Source organism: Schistocerca nitens, chromosome 1 (genome assembly GCF_023898315.1).
Source record: "Schistocerca nitens isolate TAMUIC-IGC-003100 chromosome 1, iqSchNite1.1, whole genome shotgun sequence".
Taxonomy (NCBI): Eukaryota; Metazoa; Arthropoda; class Insecta; order Orthoptera; family Acrididae; genus Schistocerca; species Schistocerca nitens.
The window spans coordinates 271,462,449-271,484,021 of record NC_064614.1 but is presented as its reverse complement, the minus strand read 5'-3'; the positions used below and the strand labels follow the sequence as shown (position 1 = coordinate 271,484,021).

The window sequence follows — 21,573 nt, the reverse complement described above, 5'->3', positions numbered from 1 at the left end:
CTGTTCATCTCAGAACCACTTACATCCAACTTCCTCAGTTATTTGCAGGATGTATGAAAAAAAAAAAAAAATCTGGGCACTATGGGACTCAACATCTGAGGTCATCAATCCTCTAGGACTTAGAACTACTTAAACCTAACCAACCTAAGGACATCACACACATCCATGCTCGAGGCAGGATTCGAACCTGCGACCGTTGTGGACTGAAGCGCCTAAAACCGCTCGGCCACACCGGCTGGCCGTAGGATGTATTCCAGTCTCTCTTTTCCCGTACAGTTTTTACACTCCAGCTCCTTCTAGTACCAAAGGCGTTATTCCCTGGTGTCTTAACTCACGTCCTATCATTTTGTCCCTTCTTGTCAGTGTTTCACACGTATCCCTTTCCGCACTAGCTCTGCTCTAATTTTGAAAACACGTGACGTCGAGCCCCAGCGCAGGAACACGCGGAAACGAAATTTACTGCAGTCAGTAGAGAACAAGGACATGCTTAAAATCTTCACAGACGCTACAACCCTACCTGAAGACATCCTCCTCATACGGTAAAAATAAATTGGGTTTCTTTAAGAAATACATTCGGCGACGGAATACCAGACGGAATATTTTAAAATATGATACTGACAACGTATTTAACAATATTCAAACAGAATCAAAGTAGATGCGTTTGTGACTAATTCCGAAAGTTATAACGCTGTCAAACGAAATCTCGTTTCAATCAATTTTAGGCTAATTAATACCATCTAAACTGGGAACTATATTCGTATGTAATAGTACAGCTGCCACTGTATGGCAAGTAAACAGTCAGAAAGGGAATGAGTGTGTACATACGGTGCTATGTAAAATGATCGTGTGGTATTGTTGACCGGAAGTCGCTATCCGGGGAAGTTCGACCGCGGGTTGCAAGTCTTATTTCGGGTGACGCCACATTGGGCGACTTCCGTGTCGGTGATGCTGCAGTGATGACGAGGGCAACACAACACCCAGTCCACGAGCGGAGAAAATCTCCAATCAGGCCGGGAATCGAACTTGGGCCCGCAGCATTGTAGGCAAACATGTTACCACTCAGCTAGGTAGGCGGCCGGTGCTATGTGATAACTTGCAAATGAGCCCACAACTGGTTTTTTGTGTTGTGGTTACCCAGAGCTACTGCTTTGATAGCGCATGATTATTCATGTATTGTGTACAAACTCGTCTGACTTTCTAAAAGGCTGCAGTGTTTATTTTTCGTCCATTTCCAGATTTGCATATATAGTGCGTTGGATAGGTTTCCCGGGACATAACTTGAGAATGTTGGAAATAATATTTCTAGCAGTAATATCTCCACTACTAGAGCACACCTGTACTTTGTCTTCTTATGTTTTTTAACGCTTATTTGTATTTATTAACATACCATTTTTGCAAGTATTGGCTAAGGGGGAAGATTAAGTAGCGGTCAGTAACACACACCGTTAAATTTTCAGAATCCAAGTACCTTCAGTTCTTACATTTAGTCATTATTTTCAGTCTTTACATAAGTCATTTTTTTCTACATATTCAATCTTATTTTTCATAAGCTAGTTTCCACAGTTAAAGACTGTGGTTCAAATTCCCTTCCGACTATTTACGTTTCCCGTGGTTCCCTAAATAACTTAAGATCAATGTTGGGATGTTCCTCTTCAAAGTATACTGACGTTTTCCTTCCCCAACCTTGTAGCTCTTGAGTTCGAACGCCACGGCATCGCTATCGGCGGACGTTAAACTCTAGCTTGATTCCTTCTTTGTCTGCTAGCAACTGACATAAACAACAAACTCAGTACTGGATGTACTAGGTTCTTCACAGAGAAAGTGGCTCTGATTGTGCTAGTGAAATTAAAAGATAATCAGGTTGAATCGTAATTAAGACGAGAGCATTGTTAGCAGTCTCAGACCTCGACGTTGCAATTGCGTATAGTGCCTCTGCGTTGCTCAGTATTATTGGGTAGAGACTAACTGGAATATACAGACTGAACAGCATATGACTAATTCAACACAAAGATAAACTTGTTAAAGTTTTCACAGCCACATGTTTACAAATTCCCTATTGGCGTCTTTCTGGAATTGTTCAGAAGAGTTTTGTTTGATGATTTTTCTGACGTTTCGCCAGCACGAGTGGCTGACATTGTCAGAGCTCCACCTTACGTTTCAAACCACTACCACAATATTACATAAGGGTTAAGAAAGAAACGGAATATAGCTGAGAGAATGGTAATTTACGGGAGGATTTCTGGGTCACTAAGTACAAATCAGTTAAATTTGCCAACGGACAGGATTTGAAGCTTTTGGAGATGAGAAAGAGATGGTTTATGTTGGTGGAGACTCGCCACAGTCTATTGCTCTTTTTCATGGGATACACGATTACTTGAAAAATCTGAGAAGCTTAATCAGCTGAGTAGCTTAATCAGCTGGTAAAAAGTATCTGTGGAGCGGAGTACGTCGATGCAGCTGAGGCAGGGAATGTGATGTCAAAGAATAATTCTCAGACAGTGAATGGATTTGAAAGGAGCGAAGATGCTATCAAGCTGAAAAATTAAACGGAAGATCAAATAAGGCTTCTTTTGCATGTGAATGTTGGCAGAAGAACATAATCCTCGTGTTTGGCCTGTTAGTGGTTTTGTTCCATTGTGTGATTTCTGTTGGACAGTTAGTAAGTAGGGCTTTCAGGTTAATTTTTTCCGACCAGTAGTCCCAAATATTTTGAAGTACTAAAAAGCTGCATCGGCGGCTTGGGTGTAGAGAGAATTCAAGAAGACGTACCCGGCGAGTGACTGAAGTGGATGATTCAGTGACATACTTTGCTCTCATACAAAGAATCTTAGAAAATATTCTCAGCTCAACTGAGATGCCTCGAACACACCGACCTTAACCATACCAATCAGTGCGGATTTCGAAAACACAGATAATGTGAAGCCCAACTCGCACTTTTGTCACATGACATACTGAAAGCCATGCATCAAGGCAGTCAGGTAGATAGTCTTTCTCGATTATGGAAAAGCATTTGACTCAGTACCACACCAAGGCTTACTGTCGAAAGTACGATCGTATGGATAACAAGCGAAATTTGTGACTGGATTGAGGATTTCTTGGTAGGAATGAAGGAGACTCATGGACAAATATAAAAATAGCTTCAGTTGTACCCCAGAGAAGTGTTGGTTGGTTGATTTGGAGAAGGGTACCAAACAGCGAGGTCATCGGTCCCATCGGGTTAGGGTAGGATGGAGACGGAAATCGGCCGTGTCCTTTCAAAGGAACGATCCCGGCATTTGCCTGAAGCGATTTAGGGAAATCACGGAAAATCTAAATCAGGATGGCCAGACGGGGGCTTGAACCGTCGTCCTCCCGAATGCAAGTGCAGTGTGCTAACCACTGCGCCTCCTCGCTCGGTCAGAGAAGTTTGTTGGGTCCCTTGCTGTTCATGTTGTGTATTAATGACCTTGCGGAGAATATTAATCGTAACCTCAGACTTTTCACAGATGATGAAGTTATCTGCAATGATATACTGTCTGAACAAAGCTGTGCAAATATTCGATCATACCTTCATAAGTGGTGCAAAGATTGATAAATTGCTTCAAATGTTCATAAATGTAAAATTGTTATGCTTCACAAAACGAAACAACGTAGTATATTATGAATATAATATCAATGAGTCACAGTTGTAATCGACAAACCGACACAAATACCTTGGTGTAACACTTCGTAGGGACATGAAGCGGAACGATCACATGGGCTCTGTCGTGCGCACGATAGGTAGCAGATTACGGTTTATTGGTAGACCATGCAATTAGTCTTCAAAAGAGACTGCTTACAAATGACTCATAAACTGTCGAAATAAATAGCTGTTCTACATTATGTTCTATATGGTTGCAGGTGACAAACTGTGAAACAAAACAACTGCATTAAATAACTTAAAATCCAGGAAATCCACAAATTTATATGCATACAAAGTAGTAAAAAGCATTTTTTTTAGAAGATAATAAAAACCCCGCTGATGATGCTGAAACTTCAGCGAAACATATCTAGGGAATAAAAATAAAAATTGTGTTTGGCTCAAGGCGGACACACTGCAGAAACTAATCTACTGAGAAAGTTTCAATAACGGGCTTTAAATGATGACTCTAGGAAGATACTATAATATCACTTCCATAGCAATCGCGAAGACAGTATTAGATTCCTTATGGCATGCAGAGAGACATTCAAACAATCATTATTCCCGCACTCCATACGGAATGGAGTGAGGAAAAGCCCTTGAAACTGGTATAGTGGGAAGTAAACTCTGCCACTCACTTCATAGTGGTTTGCAGAGTATAGATGTAGATGTAAATGTGGAAAGTATGTAAGTGATGGGCAGTAGTGGAACTGGGTGTAGTGTAACAATAGTATTAAATATATCTCGTTGTGGTAGTGGTTGTATTATTAGTAGCAGTAATCACTGTGCTGACGGCAAGTAGTATTGTGTTAGCTGTAGCAGTAATTGTATTCTTCATACACGCCGATGTAGGAAAAAAATTATTAAAAGCTTGTATGAATAATCTAAGTAAGGATAAATATAGTCTGTATTTAAACTGGTGGTAACATGCTAAAATGTAGTAACTATGTAAGTGGTGCCATGGTGGTTGTTGCAGGCGCGTGGTGCGGACGGGTTTGGAGTCGGTGCCCGACCTCACCGGGCTGAGCCGCGCCGCCGTCGTACACATGGTGTAAGTACCACAGCACGCCACTCTCCTGCTTCTCAACTGCCAGTACAGTGAAACACGCTTTAGCTTCTTCTATGGAGCTATTCCTGTATTGCCACTTTCTTTTCATTTCTTTTCTTATTCTTTCCGTAGTTCCTGTTCCAGACATTGTTTGTTCTCATTCTCAAACTTAATGGCAAAGGCCATAAGATGCGTTTAGCATAACGAAACGAATTCATGGTGTAGTCAGTGGTGCTGTTCAATCATGCAAAACCCTCGGCAGTAATTACAGGAGAAACCACCGAACCATTTCGTCCCAGAGACATTTATGTGACAATCTACAACTGTACATGCCATCTAACTAAAACACTGAACGACCTTGTACTGACACACGATCTAAAAATTAACGTGAAACCTTCACCTGATAAACAAAGAAAGACCACAATAGACTACAGCCACTAAATGGCTGAACATTGGTATTAAATCCCACAACAATAATACACACACATAAAACCTCCTTTCCTTCCCATTAGTGCCTACTCGAATACAGTATGAACTTCGGCTCCTCCAACGTTTTACCACTCTCCCTGCAAATGACATACACGTCATTTTATTTTAAACACCTTCTTCCACTTGTACACTATAGCGGCTCATTAAATGCGCACACTTAGTACACCCTCGCCTCCCCACACCTCTCATATGCTTGAGTCTCAGCACGCTGATCTCCCCCATCCCTGAGAACCCTGGCCTCTGTCAACACATCCCACCTTCCCTTCATCTCCAAACTCTCCAGATCCTCTTACAGTGTTTCATTTGAGCGGATAAGTGATTTAGAAAATAAGTTACGAGTGAGCACTTGTCAGGGCAGTTATCCCTTTACTTAAATAGTCGGCCATTCACAGAAACTATATTATTTTCTACTGTAGGGTTACTTGCTCTTTATTATCTCCACATTCCAGAGTAGTATGTATTAATTAATCCGTTTCTGTCGATGATCTTGTACTGAAGTAGATGGAATCGCAGGTACGCTGTGTATTAACTACAATGTAATAAAAGCAAGTCATTTAATGCAGTTATCGTCTTTAAATATTTTACAGTATATCCTTGACCTATACCATTCTGAAAACCATAGCACATCAAGTATTGCGCAAAATTACTTAAAAGGTCCTCAGTCCTATAAAGAAAGTGAATTTGCAGTGTGTCATAAATTTTAATCTTTTCTGGTGTGTTTTTACGTCCGATTCTTCAGCGATGCTAGTTAGAACCTGCTCCTTGTATTTTGGTGGTAATTTCCTATTATGGGACCAAACTGCTTAGATCTTCGGTCCTTAGGCTTACACACTACTTAATCTAATTTAAACTAACTTGTGGTAAGGACAACACACACACCCATGCCCGAGGGAGGACTCGAACCTCCGACGGGCACCTTGTATACGTGTCCAATAGCCAAGATTAATTTTATTGTTATACAAATTCAGATTTTATATAAGCCATTAATAGCAGATAGGATTGACGGTGTACAACTACATGTATTCCGTTCACTTGATGTATACAGCGGGCATTTTATGGTCTCAAGACGTCATTTCAAGCACCTGCGCCTCCCAGAGCATATGCTCACGAAACCTACCAATCTTGCAATCCTAACTTTTGTTTCCCAACCCACCCCACCCCATTTCAAATAAAGGCTCCAACTCACAATTTGCCCTGTCTTCCTCAGCTGGCGTCGCACTCACCTCCTCGTACCCATATCCGACTGATCACTTCCTTCCCACGCAGATGTCCCACATCGGTTTCCATATAACTTTCTGTGCATAACCATCATCGCGTCATAATTATCAACACCTATTTTACTCTCATAAACTTTTTACATTAAAATAATAAATTATATAATGCAGTGGCAAAAGAGCAGCTGTTTGACAGCTGCTAGTATGAGGAATGTAGATAATTGTTGACCAAAACGCAAAGGCAAGTACATTTTTTCAAATGAAAAATCATTTTTGTTTCTCTGCTGATAGTTGGTGTCTTTATTTCTGTAGTTTTGCTACTGCTTAGTTAGAAAAGCAAGTCTTTCTAAACTGAAACTGTTGAATTTTTCAGTGAAACTAAAGAGAGAAAATTCGAAAGTAGTAAGGAGTAAGGTAACTACACACTACGCACACTCCATTACAGGGATAAAGGTCACGAAATAAGTTCAAAAATGTACTCTGATAGTACCACAAAAGAAACAAGGACTATCGTACACAATAACTATTAAATATAACTTCCGTGCTACAGAACACATATGACTTCCCCGAAACGCAGATTCAAAGAGTAATCTACAAACACACTTCGAAGTCTTAATACATAATACATTCGAGCTATACGAGATAGACATATATCATCTTGAATATTAAAGCCACATCACCGTGTAGGCAGCAGCGTCCTGGCCCCCACGAATGCCAACACAATTCAGCAGCACTGCTCAGTCGCTGCTGGAGTTCTTGTTGTTCATCGTGTTTTACTATCCCTGTTAATACACATCGATGGAATAAAAATTTTCATTGACTAATTTGAGACAGCTCCATCGAAAGGACAAGGAAAATTGTTCACTAAAAATAATTTTGTTTGTAAGAGGAAACAAACCGACGATTTCCGTTGACAATCCAAGTAGCTTGAAAGATGTAATGAGCATTATTTTTTTGCGCTGACTACACATAGACATTACAAAAACCAAATTACGTATATCTGCCGAAACATCAGAGAAAATGTACCGTACAGCTGTTAGGTCGGACACCCAGAGTTATTGGATGCCCCTCTGAGAGATACCGTGGCAGATTCTCTCAACCTGGCGCGTTAGATAGTCAAAATTCCGAGCTGGTTGGAGGACCCTGCCAAAAATTACTCTGAACTTCTCTAGTGGGAATAGATCCGGAGGCCTTGCAGGCCAATTTAGGGTTTGACAAGCACGAAGACAAGAAGTAGAATTATCTTGCTGAAATGTAAGGCCAGAATGGCTTATCATGAAGTGGGAAGAAACAGGGCGTAGAATATCGTCGACTTTCCGCTATGCTGTAAGGCTGCCGCGGGTGACAACCAAAGGAGTTCTGCTGCAAAATGAAGTGACACTCCAGACCATCGTAATTGGATCTCTGGACGTATGCCGATGACAGATTGATTGGTAGCCCGCTACTGTCCGGGACGTCTCCAGACACTTATTTGGCCTAGAATCTAAAAAAATGGTTAAAATGGCTCTGAGCACTATGGGACTTCAGACGACATCAGTCCCCTAGAACTTAGAGCTACTTAAACCTAACTAGCCTAAGAACATCACACAGATCCATGCGCGAGACAGTATTCGAACCTGTGAGCGTAGCGGTCGCGCGGTTCCGGACTGACGTGCCTAGAACCGCTCGGCCACCCCGGCCGGCTCTGGTGCGGTCTTACATATTTTTAAATCTTTTGCTAATCTTTTTATGCCGATGTAACTACCATGCTCAACACCCTCTACACTGCAACAAGGAGTATCAGGTTTTCGAAACCCATTACCGACGCAGCAGTTTGAAACTCGGCTCAAAGGTGCCTAAAGCCTTTCTCTGTAATAGTGCAAAAGCGTGGCGCCCTGCGACGTCGCCCCTGAGAAAAAAGGCAACATCTCAGAATCTCATGTCTACATCTACAACAACATCTATATGATTACTCTGCAATTTACAATTAAGTGTCTGGAAGAGGTTTCATCGAACCACCTTTACGCTACTTCTGTACCGTTCCATTCTCGAATAGTGCACGGGGAAAACGAATACTTAAACCTTTCGTGTGGACTCTTATTTCTCTTATTTTGTTATTATCATCATTTCTGTCTATGTTTGTGGGAGTCAACAAAATATCTTCATCCTCTAATGAGAAAGTTGGAGACGGAAATTTCATGATAATGTCCAGGTGCAACGAAAAACGCCTTTGTTTTAATGAGTGCCACCCAAATTCGAGTATAGTATCCGTGGCACTGTCTCTCTTATTTCACGACAATAAAAGACGAGCTGCCTTCTTTAAACGTTTTCGATGCCCTCCGTCAGTCCTATCTGATGCGGATCCCACACCGCACAGCGATACTCCAGAAGAGGACCGACAAGCGTAGTGTAAGCAGTCTTCTTAGCAGACCAGTTACTTTTGTGAGTGTTCTGCGAATAAATCGCATAGTCTTATTTGCTTTCAGCACAACATTATCTATGCAATCGTTCCAACTGAAGTTATTCGTAATAGTAATCCCTGACAATTTAGTTGAGTTTATAGGCTTTAGATTTGTGTGGATTATTGTGTAACTGAAATTTAGCGGATTCCCTTTAATGCTTGCTACATGATTTCCTTAATCGTACCACACTTACACACCATACCTTAAATACCATAAAAGAGGAAGCGGGATGGAATCAAGGTTTGTAGTCATAATTTATAATTAACACAATTTATTGACATTACGCCTTTTAAGAAATTTGACAGTTACAAATTGTGGACGAGCCACTAGATAAAGCTTTGCAAATACAGTTAGAAACCCAACGTACTCGGTACTCAAACAGTCCCTTATTAAGAAAACAGAACTACTGACAAACCTCAGAAATTCAAACTTCCATATAGGATTTCGCTCAAAATACACATAATAAAAAGAATTACCAGTAAAGGGTGACTTCATGACACTTGAACATTAGTGCCAAGCTAAGATCCAATTACATAACATGATAGAACCTCTTAAATAAAAAAACTACAGCAGCAACACAGATCTTTAAAAATAAATGTTCACGTGCTTAGACATGTTAATAAAAAAATTACTAGAGAGAGCTGGACAAGGAACTCAGAGGATGCTATGCAGCTTAAGGTTTAGCCAGTTGCCAATCCGTAATATTTAAGAAAACCGGTTCATGTACGAACAGGTTACATACAATATATATTCATATATCTACCAGCTTAACCCGCCTTGGCGGAAGATAAATACTCAACTTTGGATAGCGATATGGGAACAACTCCCGGTAGTGGCCAGGTTCTTAAACACAGGTTCTTAAACACTGCCTGGCCTAGACCTCGGACCATATTTCACTCCCCGCCAAGGCACTGGCACAATCAAAATTTCTGCCCGAATCACAAATACATTCCAATAACTCTGAAACATAGAAAAACTCGGCAGAGCCTTTGACTCGCTATATGGGTAAGCATGTAAAGGAACACGTTACACTACTGACAAAACCGCAACTTTGACCTTAAGTATTTTACACATGGACATCTGTCTTAATAGAGAGAAGGCTTTGAAAACGCCAACATAAAATCATTTGATTGGTAAGAGACACAAAGCGCTAGTAAAACTTCTGAGAAAACTTTCAAATAACGGCCACCATGTAACTAGGCCAACTGAACTCTTCCACACCATCTTAAAGTTCGACTATGAAAGTCTCACCACAATAATAAAGTTTATATAGCTCTGAGTGCGTCGGTCAACCAAACAATTACGACCTCTTACACTATATCACGTACACAATACGGGAGAGCAGGTTCCACAGCTTCACGCCTTCACTTAGAATTTTGTTCCCACCGAAGTCACAGAACTTGTATCTCCAAGCTGCCCATGTCGCCAAAACGCCCAACCAATTTCACATCACAACGTGTAACGGTCATCGCGCTCGTTCGGCAGCCGTAGACACGCGTCTCCCAGCGAATGTCGCCAGATCTACAGGGTTACCCGTCGAAGGCTAACAATCAACTCGCTTCGCCCGCCAACCCGGAAGATAAGACACGCGAAAAGCAAACATGTCTTACCTCATCCACAATCGATCTCAACGATACAAGAACAAAATAACACTGGCGCCAGCTGGCCACGGCTCAGTGCTCATGTAGATAACTTCACACTTTTCATGATTTAGAGTCAATTGTCACTATTTGCAGCATACACGTGGGGTGTAAAGTTGGGTTAATGATGTCACATTGGCACCAAACTTCATCACAATCCTACCCAACGCACCGTGGACATGTCACACGATGGAGAAGTCTTCACATCCCCTCTTATCTACATTTTACCCCTTCTCTTTTCGCCTTTGCGATGGAGGTCAGAGCCGCGACATTCAGCATCCAAATCACACGGTGTTCTTACGAGTAGCCGAGGAAAATATTTCAGATACACCGTCGCTCAGAATCGACACGAAAAGGCCTCAGGAGGTGGCATAAAGAGCGTCAATGAAACCAGCCATTCCCTTGGGGCATTTCGCGGTCTAAATCGACAGTTCGCAGTGCGATAACAATAGGATGACGTTCTTGACAAATACGTTCACACGAACGTGATTGACCCCTTTGGATGAAGTGCGGCCCCAATTTTCGTCTGGTATACATGGTGGAACCACTAGGGACCATTCAAAACAACTAGACGAAATCTGAAAGTGATCCGTAACTTTTTGAGCCATCCTGCTTCGCGCCCTCCTGTGGCTCGATCACGGCGGGGTGCAACACTGACATGTGGGTCAATAAAACGGCAAAGGTCCCTCTAAGACCCTCTTGTTCGGCAACACCCTCGGTGCTGCCCACGTACCTTTGTTGAGTCAGTTAAAATGCAACTGTCAGAGACTTCGATACCCATTCAACTGAGTGGTGCCTCGCTGCTATTCTAGCGCCTGAGGCAACCACACCTAAATGGTGCTTGTAGTGTTTTCTTCTGCCATCGAAAAGAAAACTGCGTAATTTCAACGCTGAGTGACGCGATTCTGACCTTTATCCCAGAGGCGTCAAAGGGAGGTGTGAAATCTGGGTAAGATGTATGACATCTTCCCATCGTGTGACATGAGTACGTTTGGCAGAATTGTGGTGAAATTTGGTGCCAATTTGATATTATTAACCCACCCTACATCTCGCATGTGCTTCTGCGTTGTGACCTTTTTTTCCTCATGTGTCGACACCTTGCTGTTTGAAGCACCGAGTTCGAGTGTGACGTCGAAAGGCGCCATGAGTTTTCGCTGTTGTAGAGGAAGGTTAAGGCACCTTGAGTTAAATTTCAAACTTATACGTCTCTAATGGAGAAAATACAGTGTTTCGAATGTGTGATTTTTTTTTTTTGCGCAGTGTATAATGTTTTGAGTATTTTAATCTCGTTACATCGTTATTAGAAATAGCAGTCCACACTGACCGAGGCGAGCTATGGGCCTAATTGCCTCTGTCTAGGATAACATGTCGTTGCTTGAACGTGTGTTTTGGTAAATACTGTTTTATCGTGATTCGTTGCATATTCTGTAACGAGGAAACCCAGTGTGCAACTATCAGAGACGACAGGGACGAAATCTCCATGGTATATTGCCAGTGAGTCGTGGACTTGGGAGCAAACAAGACATCGAAATGATAAGGAACATAGTTGACTGAGATTGTGGAATTCAGTTCAGCCAGAGATGCAGTTCACACATGTTTGCAGGTCGGGATATTCAGCCGCCAAATAAATGTTAAAATTCATGGTGTCATTTATTCACGAATTGTGAAAAATAAATGATACTTGAAGGTTTCACCGTTAATTTTAACAAAGGTTCAGTTCCTTATCGTGACTCGCGAATAGACGTCACAGGCTGCTCTGAACTCTTCCACTTACTTCTTTCTTGTGGTACTTCATGGTCGCTGCCCGGGAGTAAATTTTCTAAATTAGTACAACATAACTGTCAAAGAAAAGAAGATTATAAGATTTCTGAGCGCTGCTGACTATACGAGTAAAACATTGTAACTTACCACCATAGTCGACAAAAAAAATAATTTTCTCTGTGCGTCGTGTAGCATCTTTTGCGATCATAAATCGCTGTTTCGTATCTCGCTAGTAGTAATTTATTTTTACTTTTATTTAAATTACACATTTCTTAACAAACAGAAATGTTAATCAACAAATATTGAACGATAATTTTTAATAAAAACTGTGTATTCTTATTTGTAATTACTAGTGGTATGAAAATAAATTAAAATTTGATAAAAACATAGAACTTGAGCAAGGTGGCTGTTGAGTATGTGTCGCACGTAATTTTTGTTTGTTTTTAAGTGTCGAAGCTGGGAACTGTGTAATTTTCTGCATAAAAAAAGGAAATCCCGCGATCAGGCCCTGAATAGCACGCGATAGTTGACCGACCGCCCTGTCATCTTCAGTCACTCATCATCGGGTGCGGTATGGAGAGGCATGGGGTCAGCACACCACACACCCGGCCGCTACCTCTCAATCAGGTAGTTCCTCAATCTGCATCACGAGGCTGAGTGCACGCCGGTTCAGACCTCGCACCATGGAAAAGTTCCTGCCAGTACTGGGAATCGAATCCGGGTCCCCTGTAAGAGGATCTCTTGTGTTTGATCTCTCACCTATGGAGGCGGACACTAACCGCATCTGTTTATACTTTTAATGGACAGAAGTAATATTTTCATGCTTTAAGTAAACTAATAGAGATTGTATCGTAAAAACGATATTCCACTCACCCAAGCCGGTTTCCGTTTCCGTCATACTTCAATGTGCAATGTCAGTCGAGTAGTACGGGCCATACCATAGTCGGGTGGTATGGACTGAACAAATAATTTTTTGTTTTGTCTTTAGGCCACGATGCGAAGTATCAAAAGGCAGGCGGCCGGTGAGGGTCTAGGAGATGATCCGAGACTGCAATGAAACGAGCGGTTCCCAGTATTTTGAAAGGTGATATGACAGAAAGGCCTACTTCCGCTCGTTTTAATGTTCCTAGAATTACACTGGAAATCAGATTAAGGGGGGGGGGGGGGGGGGTAGGACGTCAAACGGGCCGACTTGGAGCAGGAGAGGAACCTCAGGACATTTTTATTTCCACTGTATATACTTTTACAAATAAATTCATAAAACTTTGTCAGCATCACCAGGAAGGATTCAGAATTCACACTCACAGCAATGGAAGTTCGAAAACATAACAAAATATTTTTTTTTACATGTGAATTTTCATCATTTTTTTTCACTTACTAATGGCTGCATTTGTTGCTATAGGTACACTGTTCTTCATAAGTAAGAGAGATTCTTCGATGAATTTTGCACAGCATACAAACCACACGTAAAGGTGTGTGAAACTCTAGAATTTTCAAAATCTATTAAAAACTATGGTAAAATTGAGGTAATTAACTATAAAATTTGTGTTTTTTCTAAACATGAAGTTTAAAATATAACAGCTCATTCGTTTTTTCATAAATTAAATAAATTATAGAGTTTCATGCACCTGTAAGTATGGTATGTATGCTGTGCAAAATTCACCGAAGAATCTCTCTAACATATGAAGAAAAGTGTACCTATAGCAACAAATGCAGCCATTAGTAAGTGAAAAAGATGATGAAATTTCACACGTAAAAAAATTTATTTTGTTATGTTTTCGAACTTCCACTGCAATTATTGTGAATCCTGAATCCTTCCTGGTGATGCTGACAAAGTTTTATGAATTTATTTGTAAAAGTATAGACACTGGAAATTAAAATGTCCTGTGATGCCTCTCCTGCTCCAAGTCGGCCCGTTTGACGTCCTGATTTAAAAACCTATATTTTAGTGTATGGCTCATACTAACAGACATTTTTTGAACATCTCGAGCTGTAAGTCTTAGAAAATCTTTCCTTGCTGTGTGTCGTTATGATCAGAATTTTTTTTCATTTTTTCACAATTTACACCGGAACAAATGTTCAAGTGAAGGTTTCATGCAGCTATATCTAATATCAAAACAACTAAGATTTTGGCTTAAGTGGTCCGTACTAGCCGCCGTCCCCCAATACTAATAATACTGTTCGGACTCTACAAGTAAAAACATGTTGTATTTTCTATTTCATGTATTGCTTTTGTGCACCAAAATTTAATTTACTGTGAATGCTGCCTCTGTCATGCGGTTAGGAACCAAAAATACCTTATTATGCTTCAGTTTTTGTTAGTTAACATTTTTATTTGTTAATAAATATGGAATTTAAATAAAAGTAACAAAAATGTTGCTGCTAGCGAGATTTGAACTATTTACCTAACTTTCATGGTCATGTTATGGGATTTACGTAGTTATATCAGTGTTTTATATTTGTGCAATGGGAATGTCTTGACACTTCCTGCACACTATCAGAAGCTCGCTGGGCGCGGCAGGAAGTAGCGCGCTAAAAAACCGCAATGGCGGACCGGAAAGACCCTTTTCCAGCGGACCGCGCTTAGAACTATAGCGCGGTCCTGCGATCTCTAGCGGCAGCCAGGCGAACCACGTTCAAGGTCACCCGCCTTACACAGCAGCAGCGGCTAGATGAGCACAGCCATGCAAGAATACCCACCCACCTCCCCAGGGGTCGGAACCCCTGCAACCCATCGATAGAATTAATCAATAAACAATTAAATAATAGATTTAACAGATAAGACTTTTCAATAAAAGTAGACCTAGACTTAAAAAAAAAAATCTCACGAGATAGATAAGGATGCTTCGCAACTTTAAACTGAACAATAAAATAAACAATGCCCCACAATACATCCAATAGTGCACCAGAGAGCATCCCAGAGTGCCCCAGAAAGCATCCCAGAGTGCCCCAGTGAGCTAAAACACCAATAAGAATCGCTTCTCGGCTTTTGGCAAGATCAATGTGTAGCAGTCTCTATAACATAACCAACGTTACGGTCACATCCACTGACAACTAACTTAATAAATTGCAAACGTTTTATGCTTAACAGTACTAGGTAATCTTCAAGGGCGATTACTTCAAATTTTTTTGAAAATTGCGTCGAACTGCATTAGTAAATTCATATCGTGACACTGAGTTTCACATCCTATAAGCAGTGTATGTACACTCCTGGAAATGGAAAAAAGAACACATTGACACCGATGTGTCAGACCCACCATACTTGCTCCGGACACTGCGAGAGGGCTGTACAAGCAATGATCACACGCACGGCACAGCGGACACACCAGGAACCGCGGTGTTGGCCGTCGAATGGCGCTAGCTGCGCAGCATTTGTGCACCGCCGCCGTCAGTGTCAGCCAGTTTGCCGTGGCATACGGAGCTCCATCGCAGTCTTTAACACTGGTAGCATGCCGCGACAGCGTGGACGTGAACCGTATGTGCAGTTGACGGACTTTGAGCGAGGGCGTATAGTGGGCATGCGGGAGGCCGGGTGGACGTACCGCCGAATTGCTCAACACGTGGGGCGTGAGGTCTCCACAGTACATCGATGTTGTCGCCAGTGGTCGGCGGAAGGTGCACGTGCCCGTCGACCTGTGACCGGACCGCAGCGACGCACGGATGCACGCCAAGACCGTAGGATCCTACGCAGTGCCGTAGGGGACCGCACCGCCACTTCCCAGCAAATTAGGGACACTGTTGCTCCTGGGGTATCGGCGAGGACCATTCGCAACCGTCTCCATGAAGCTGGGCTACGGTCCCGCACACCGTTAGGCCGTCTTCCGCTCACGCCCCAACATCGTGCAGCCCGCCTTCAGTGGTGTCGCGACAGGCGTGAATGGAGGGACGAATGGAGACGTGTCGTCTTCAGCGATGAGAGTCGCTTCTGCCTTGGTGCCAATTATGGTCGTATGCGTGTTTGGCGCCGTGCAGGTGAGCGCCACAATCAGGACTGCATACGACCGAGGCACACAGGGCCAACACCCGGCATCATGGTGTGGGGAACGATCTCCTACACTGGCCGTACACCACTGGTGATCGTCGAGGGGACACTGAATAGTGCACGGTACATCCAAACCGTCATCGAACCCATCGTTCTACCATTCCTAGACCGGCAAGGGAACTTGCTGTTCCAACAGGACAATGCACGTCCGCATGTATCCCGTGCCACGCAACGTGCTCTAGAAGGTGTAAGTCAACTACCCTGGCCAGCAAGATCTCCGGATCTGTCCCCCATTGAGCATGTTTGGGACTGGATGAAGCGTCGTCTCACGCGGTCTGCACGTCCAGCACGAACGCTGGTCCAACTGAGGCGCCAGGTGGAAATGGCATGGCAAGCCGTTCCACAGGACTACATCCAGCATCTCTACGATCGTCTCCATGGGAGAATAGCAGCCTGCATTGCTGCGAAAGGTGGATATACACTGTACTAGTGCCGACATTGTGCATGCTCTGTTGCCTGTGTCTATGTGCCTGTGGTTCTGTCGGTGTGATCATGTGATGTATCTGACCCCAGGAATGTGTCAATAAAGTTTCCCCTTCCTGGGACAATGAATTCACGGTGTTCTTATTTCAATTTCCAGGAGTGTAGAACACTGACAGTGAGGAATGCGTGTAGCGCCTGCCACCTCGCCAGTCGGTTACCCACCTTACCCCGGAGCTCCACGGGTCCACTCAGCGGAATGCTCGCGTACTCATGCTTCCGAACGGAATTCCAGCACTTGCTGTGCTATGCATAGGGGCTGGCAGAGGACCGACGTACAAGGTTGGAAACATTACTTAAAGCTGGCAGTTCAGCTGTTTTATCGACTGTGAACGCATCTGAATCAGGAGTCAACTGCGGTTCATGCAATTGAAGGCGGAAAACTAACACATGCATTGCTCAACACCTGCACATAATCCTTGTTAACGCTGTTTCACCTCCGAAAGGCGTTGCATATTGCAAAAGAAAAAATAGACTGGAAATGGTTTATTTTTTATTGTTATGTAACTCATTTTAAGCTACGAGTTCTTGGGGCGTAACGTGCACGGACAAACATGTCACTTGACAGATGATCCGGCTCCCTTTCCCGGAAAAATTTATGATCTCGCAAACCGAATTCACATCCCACCCCTACCATATAGACAGAACGATTGATTCAATATAGCTGTGTAGCATCCCGGAACATGTAATGGATATTGATTAGTACCAAGTGACCCTAGAAGCAGCATTTGCAGTTCAATCTCAAAGCAATTTACGCTGTAGCCCTAATTTTCTTCGCAACTGAAAATATCAGACGTATCGGTTCTAATGGATTCCAGTTGCACTGTAGCTTAAGTACTACGGCTGAATGTCAAAAACTTCTAAAATGTGAATATAATAAGTGTTAGCTTGTATCTCAACTTTACCGCCTGGTAGTAAAATAAAATGTATTAGCTATTCTCTCTCAGTTAAGAACATTGTAGGAAGCAGGTATCTATTGCGAAGCAGTAGCTTAATATGGTTGATGATTAACACACAGGTTTTTCAATAGTTTTACCTGTGTTGAACACGAACCGAAATATCGTACCAGTAGCGTATTCAGATGATACGGGGGTCACTGTTAACAAATGATGAACTTAACCAAGTATATGAAGTAATGGAATCTTATAATAAAGTACCTAGAGAATAACTAAACTAAAAGAAGACGACGAACCTGCAGCTAGAAACAGGCTTTACCTCGGAGATAAAAATATTGGGAACTGAATGGAAACACTGTTCCTCCCAAACAACAGCATCATTCTGGTGCACTACTGTGGCAATCTCCGAGAAAAATACTTCTCAGTCACAGAAATCTAAATATCACAGACAAAACATAAAAGCCTTAAATCTGACGGAAGTGGCTACATCGTTGAGATATTTCCAATAAGAAACTCAAAAGTAGAAACCACCATGTCATTCTTGGGACGATTTCTCTAGAAAGGGAGCATATTCAGAGTAAAAATGCAAACCACACTATCGTCATAGAAAGAGTGTGACTAAGTCTATGTGATATAATAAACAAAACAAAATGGCTCTGAGCACTATGGGACTTAACATCTATGGTCATCAGTCCCCTAGAACTTAGAACTACTTAAACCTAACTAAGCTAAGGACATCACACAACACCCAGCCATCACGAGGCAGAGAAAATCCCTGACCCCGCCGGGAATCGAACTCGGGAACCCGAATAAACAAAACAACTCCATAGTTAGTAAGCAGGATGTCGAAAGTAAAAGCGGACTTTCCAAATAACCCAGTTAATAAAATTCGGTAATCATAGTCACCACATAAGTTCCGTTAAGTTACATGCACTATAAACTGAACTACATACAGCCCTTCAGACCTACTGTGGGGTGACGGCTGTGTTGTTTTGCATACCCCTATGATGCTAAAGCCCGATCTCTGGTGACCTACAGAGAAAGGAAGCACCCCTTACAGTCATACAAATAAATTAAATGAAATAATAATACTGTGCAACGAAAAAGTCTTACTGAATAATAGGCAGTGGGGGTGACCCAGTCAAACGTGACAGTATGGGTATCGCACAACACACATATACACATTAATGAGACGAGGGGTCATCTAATCTACGAGGGTCATTTTTAAAATAAGAACCGATTTGTAATGGCGTAAGAGCAACTTTGTTTATGAACTTAAGTTGTATCAGAAACTACAATACGCACATTCTTTTAACTTTCGAGCATAGTCACCATGAACATTTAAACATGTGTCAAGTAGTGGAACCACCTCTTGGATCCCAGCAACAAATAACTCTACCGTCTGACCTTCAAATCAGTCAGTAACAGTTTCTTTCAATATTCCATCATCGTTGAAGCGCTTTCCACCAAAAAATTCCTTCAGTTTTGGAAACAGATGGAAGTCTGCTGGTGGTAAGTCAGGGCTCTACGGTGAATGAGCTCGTACCTTCCAATTAAGCTTGTCTCGTTGCGTCTTTGTTCTAGCCCCAGTTTGAGACTGAGCATTGTCGTTAAGCCGAACGACGCCGTTAGAGAGCAGTCCCCGTCGGCGATTTTGAGTAGCGCGCTTATGTTTCAATAATGTTTCACAGTATCTCTCAGTATTTATTGTCATTCCTCTTGGCAACAACTCTGGCAGAAAACTGCCTTTCTGGTCCCAAGAAATCATGGTCATGATTTTCCGTGTTCTTCTTTGAATTTATGTGGTTTCAGCGGGGAGTCTGAATAGTGCCATTCGCTGGACTGACGTTTATTCTCTGGAGTGTAGTGCGCAATCCACGTTTCATCACAGATCACAATGTGACTCAAGCAGTCGTCATCATCCTTGTGATAGCGCTCCTAAACGGACAAAGAATGTGCGTTCGCTTTGTTTTGTGTTCTTCTGTCAACATTTTTGGCACCCATCTCGCACGCCATTTTTTGTAGTGAAGGTTGTCAATAACAATGTGATGAACTACTGATCTTGAAAGTTGCCGAAATTTCTGATGCAGCTCGTCAATAGTGAAGCGCCTGTTTGGGAAGCTGCCTCATCAACTTTTTGTGTTAAGTCATCATTCATGATAGTAGGCCGTCCAGATCGTTCTTCATTATGAACATATGTCCTTCATTAAGCAGCCTACACTAATTACTCACATTTCCATGATTCAATATACCTGCAACATAAATTTCAACAAGCTGCCGATGAATTTCGGCGGGACGAACTTGTTTTGCATTTAAGAACCGAATAAGCGAGCGCACTTCAAAACGGGCGGGATTACTGACTGACATGGCGACAAACGAAGCAGTATAATCATACAACCAACACCGGCAGAGACGTGAAACGTAATGGCGGCGTAGTGAAAGACTGGCCAGGAGCGGCCGATCGTGAAAGGACGTCACGTGACAGGATGTGCAGCCACGATGCGCTATCGGTTCTTATTTTAAAAATGACCCTCGTATACCAGGAACAAGGGGTCACTATTATAATCAGATTTACAGTTGCAAGGTAAAATGTAGTGGCGTAGCAAGACATCCAAGCCACTCGGAGGTAGCCGAAAGGCACGCGTTAAGCTCACGCAGATTGGCGTGAGGTCTGGAACAAGGTAAAGTTATTATCCTATAAAGAAAAGAACGTAGTTCTTGGAATACTTAACTTTAATCCACAATTGGAGAACATCGCTCTTGTTTAGACATTATTACACTGAATATAAACTGGTAATGGCGCCTTGCTAGGTCGTAGCAAATGACGTAGCTGAAGGCTAAGCTAACTATCGTCTCGGCAAATGAGAGCGTATTGGTCAGTGTAGCTTCGCTAGCAAAGTCGGCTGTACAACTGGGGCGAGTGCCAGGACGTCTCTCTAGACATGCCGTGTGATGGCGCTCGGTCTGCAATCACTGACAGTGGCGACACGCGGGTCCGACGTATACTAGCGGACCGCGGCCGATTTAAAGGCTACCACCTAGCAAGTGTGGTGTCTGGCGGTGACACCACATAAAACACATGCCTATTGACATAAGCAAACGAACATTAAATGCTTGGACAAGGGGTCCTAATGGTGAACTGTAACCTTGGCACAGGTAGGTGGACACGATGAATACGAAGTTACGCAGATAATACACGAATACGACCAGTGGATGTAAGCATGGTTAGTAAATTACAGGAAGAACGCAGGAAGAACGCAGAAACGTAGTATCGAACACGAATGAGATGGCCAAAGCGCATACTGAAAGCAGACTAGCTGGCTGCGGTGTATTAAAACGGAATAACTGGCTCTTGAACGGAATGAAGTAATATCGCGTCCCCACGAAACGGCCGATCTCGCCATGGCGCAACTTACCGTACTCTCAGCGCAATGTGGAAGGCAGTGGCAGTTACGGCTGGGCACCCCGAGTTCTGCTTTCTTTCCGTCCTCAGAATTAAAGTTTATATTCAGTGTAATAATGTCTCATCTGTAGTCCAGCAGCCTCTGACATTACTCATCCGTAGCCTAGTGTGAAGTCATTACCCTACAAAAGCCTGAAGTGAAGTGTTCTCTTTTTGGACGCTCTGTGACTTTGCTACTTTTCGCCAGAGCAAGAATTCTTCGGCCAGGTGTGGTAGACGTTGCGTCCAGCAAAACTCAAAAATGTTAAACGATCTCCTACTCTCGCTAATTTTTGCTACTTCCCGTTAATAGCGCTCTGAGGCGGGGAGGAAGACAGAAAATATGTTCCACTACATGGAACAATTTTGATAAGGACCTTTGAGAAGGCTGGCGTGTAGGCATAGTCGAGAAACTGCACGCTCTGAGAAAAATAACGGTAAAATCCAACCAGAATGCTGGAT

General features: G+C 42.6%; 1 protein-coding gene across 1 annotated transcript in view; it reads left to right on the top strand.

Moving 5' to 3' along the window:
- LOC126242682 (thyrotropin receptor-like) overlaps positions 1-21,573 on the top strand; it is a 706,981-nt gene that overhangs the window by 325,935 nt on the left and 359,473 nt on the right. Inside the window, exon 4 of the mRNA XM_049948112.1 lies at positions 4,635-4,709. Within this exon, the coding sequence (XP_049804069.1) occupies positions 4,635-4,709 (75 nt within the window). The remainder of the gene's footprint in view (positions 1-4,634; positions 4,710-21,573) is intronic.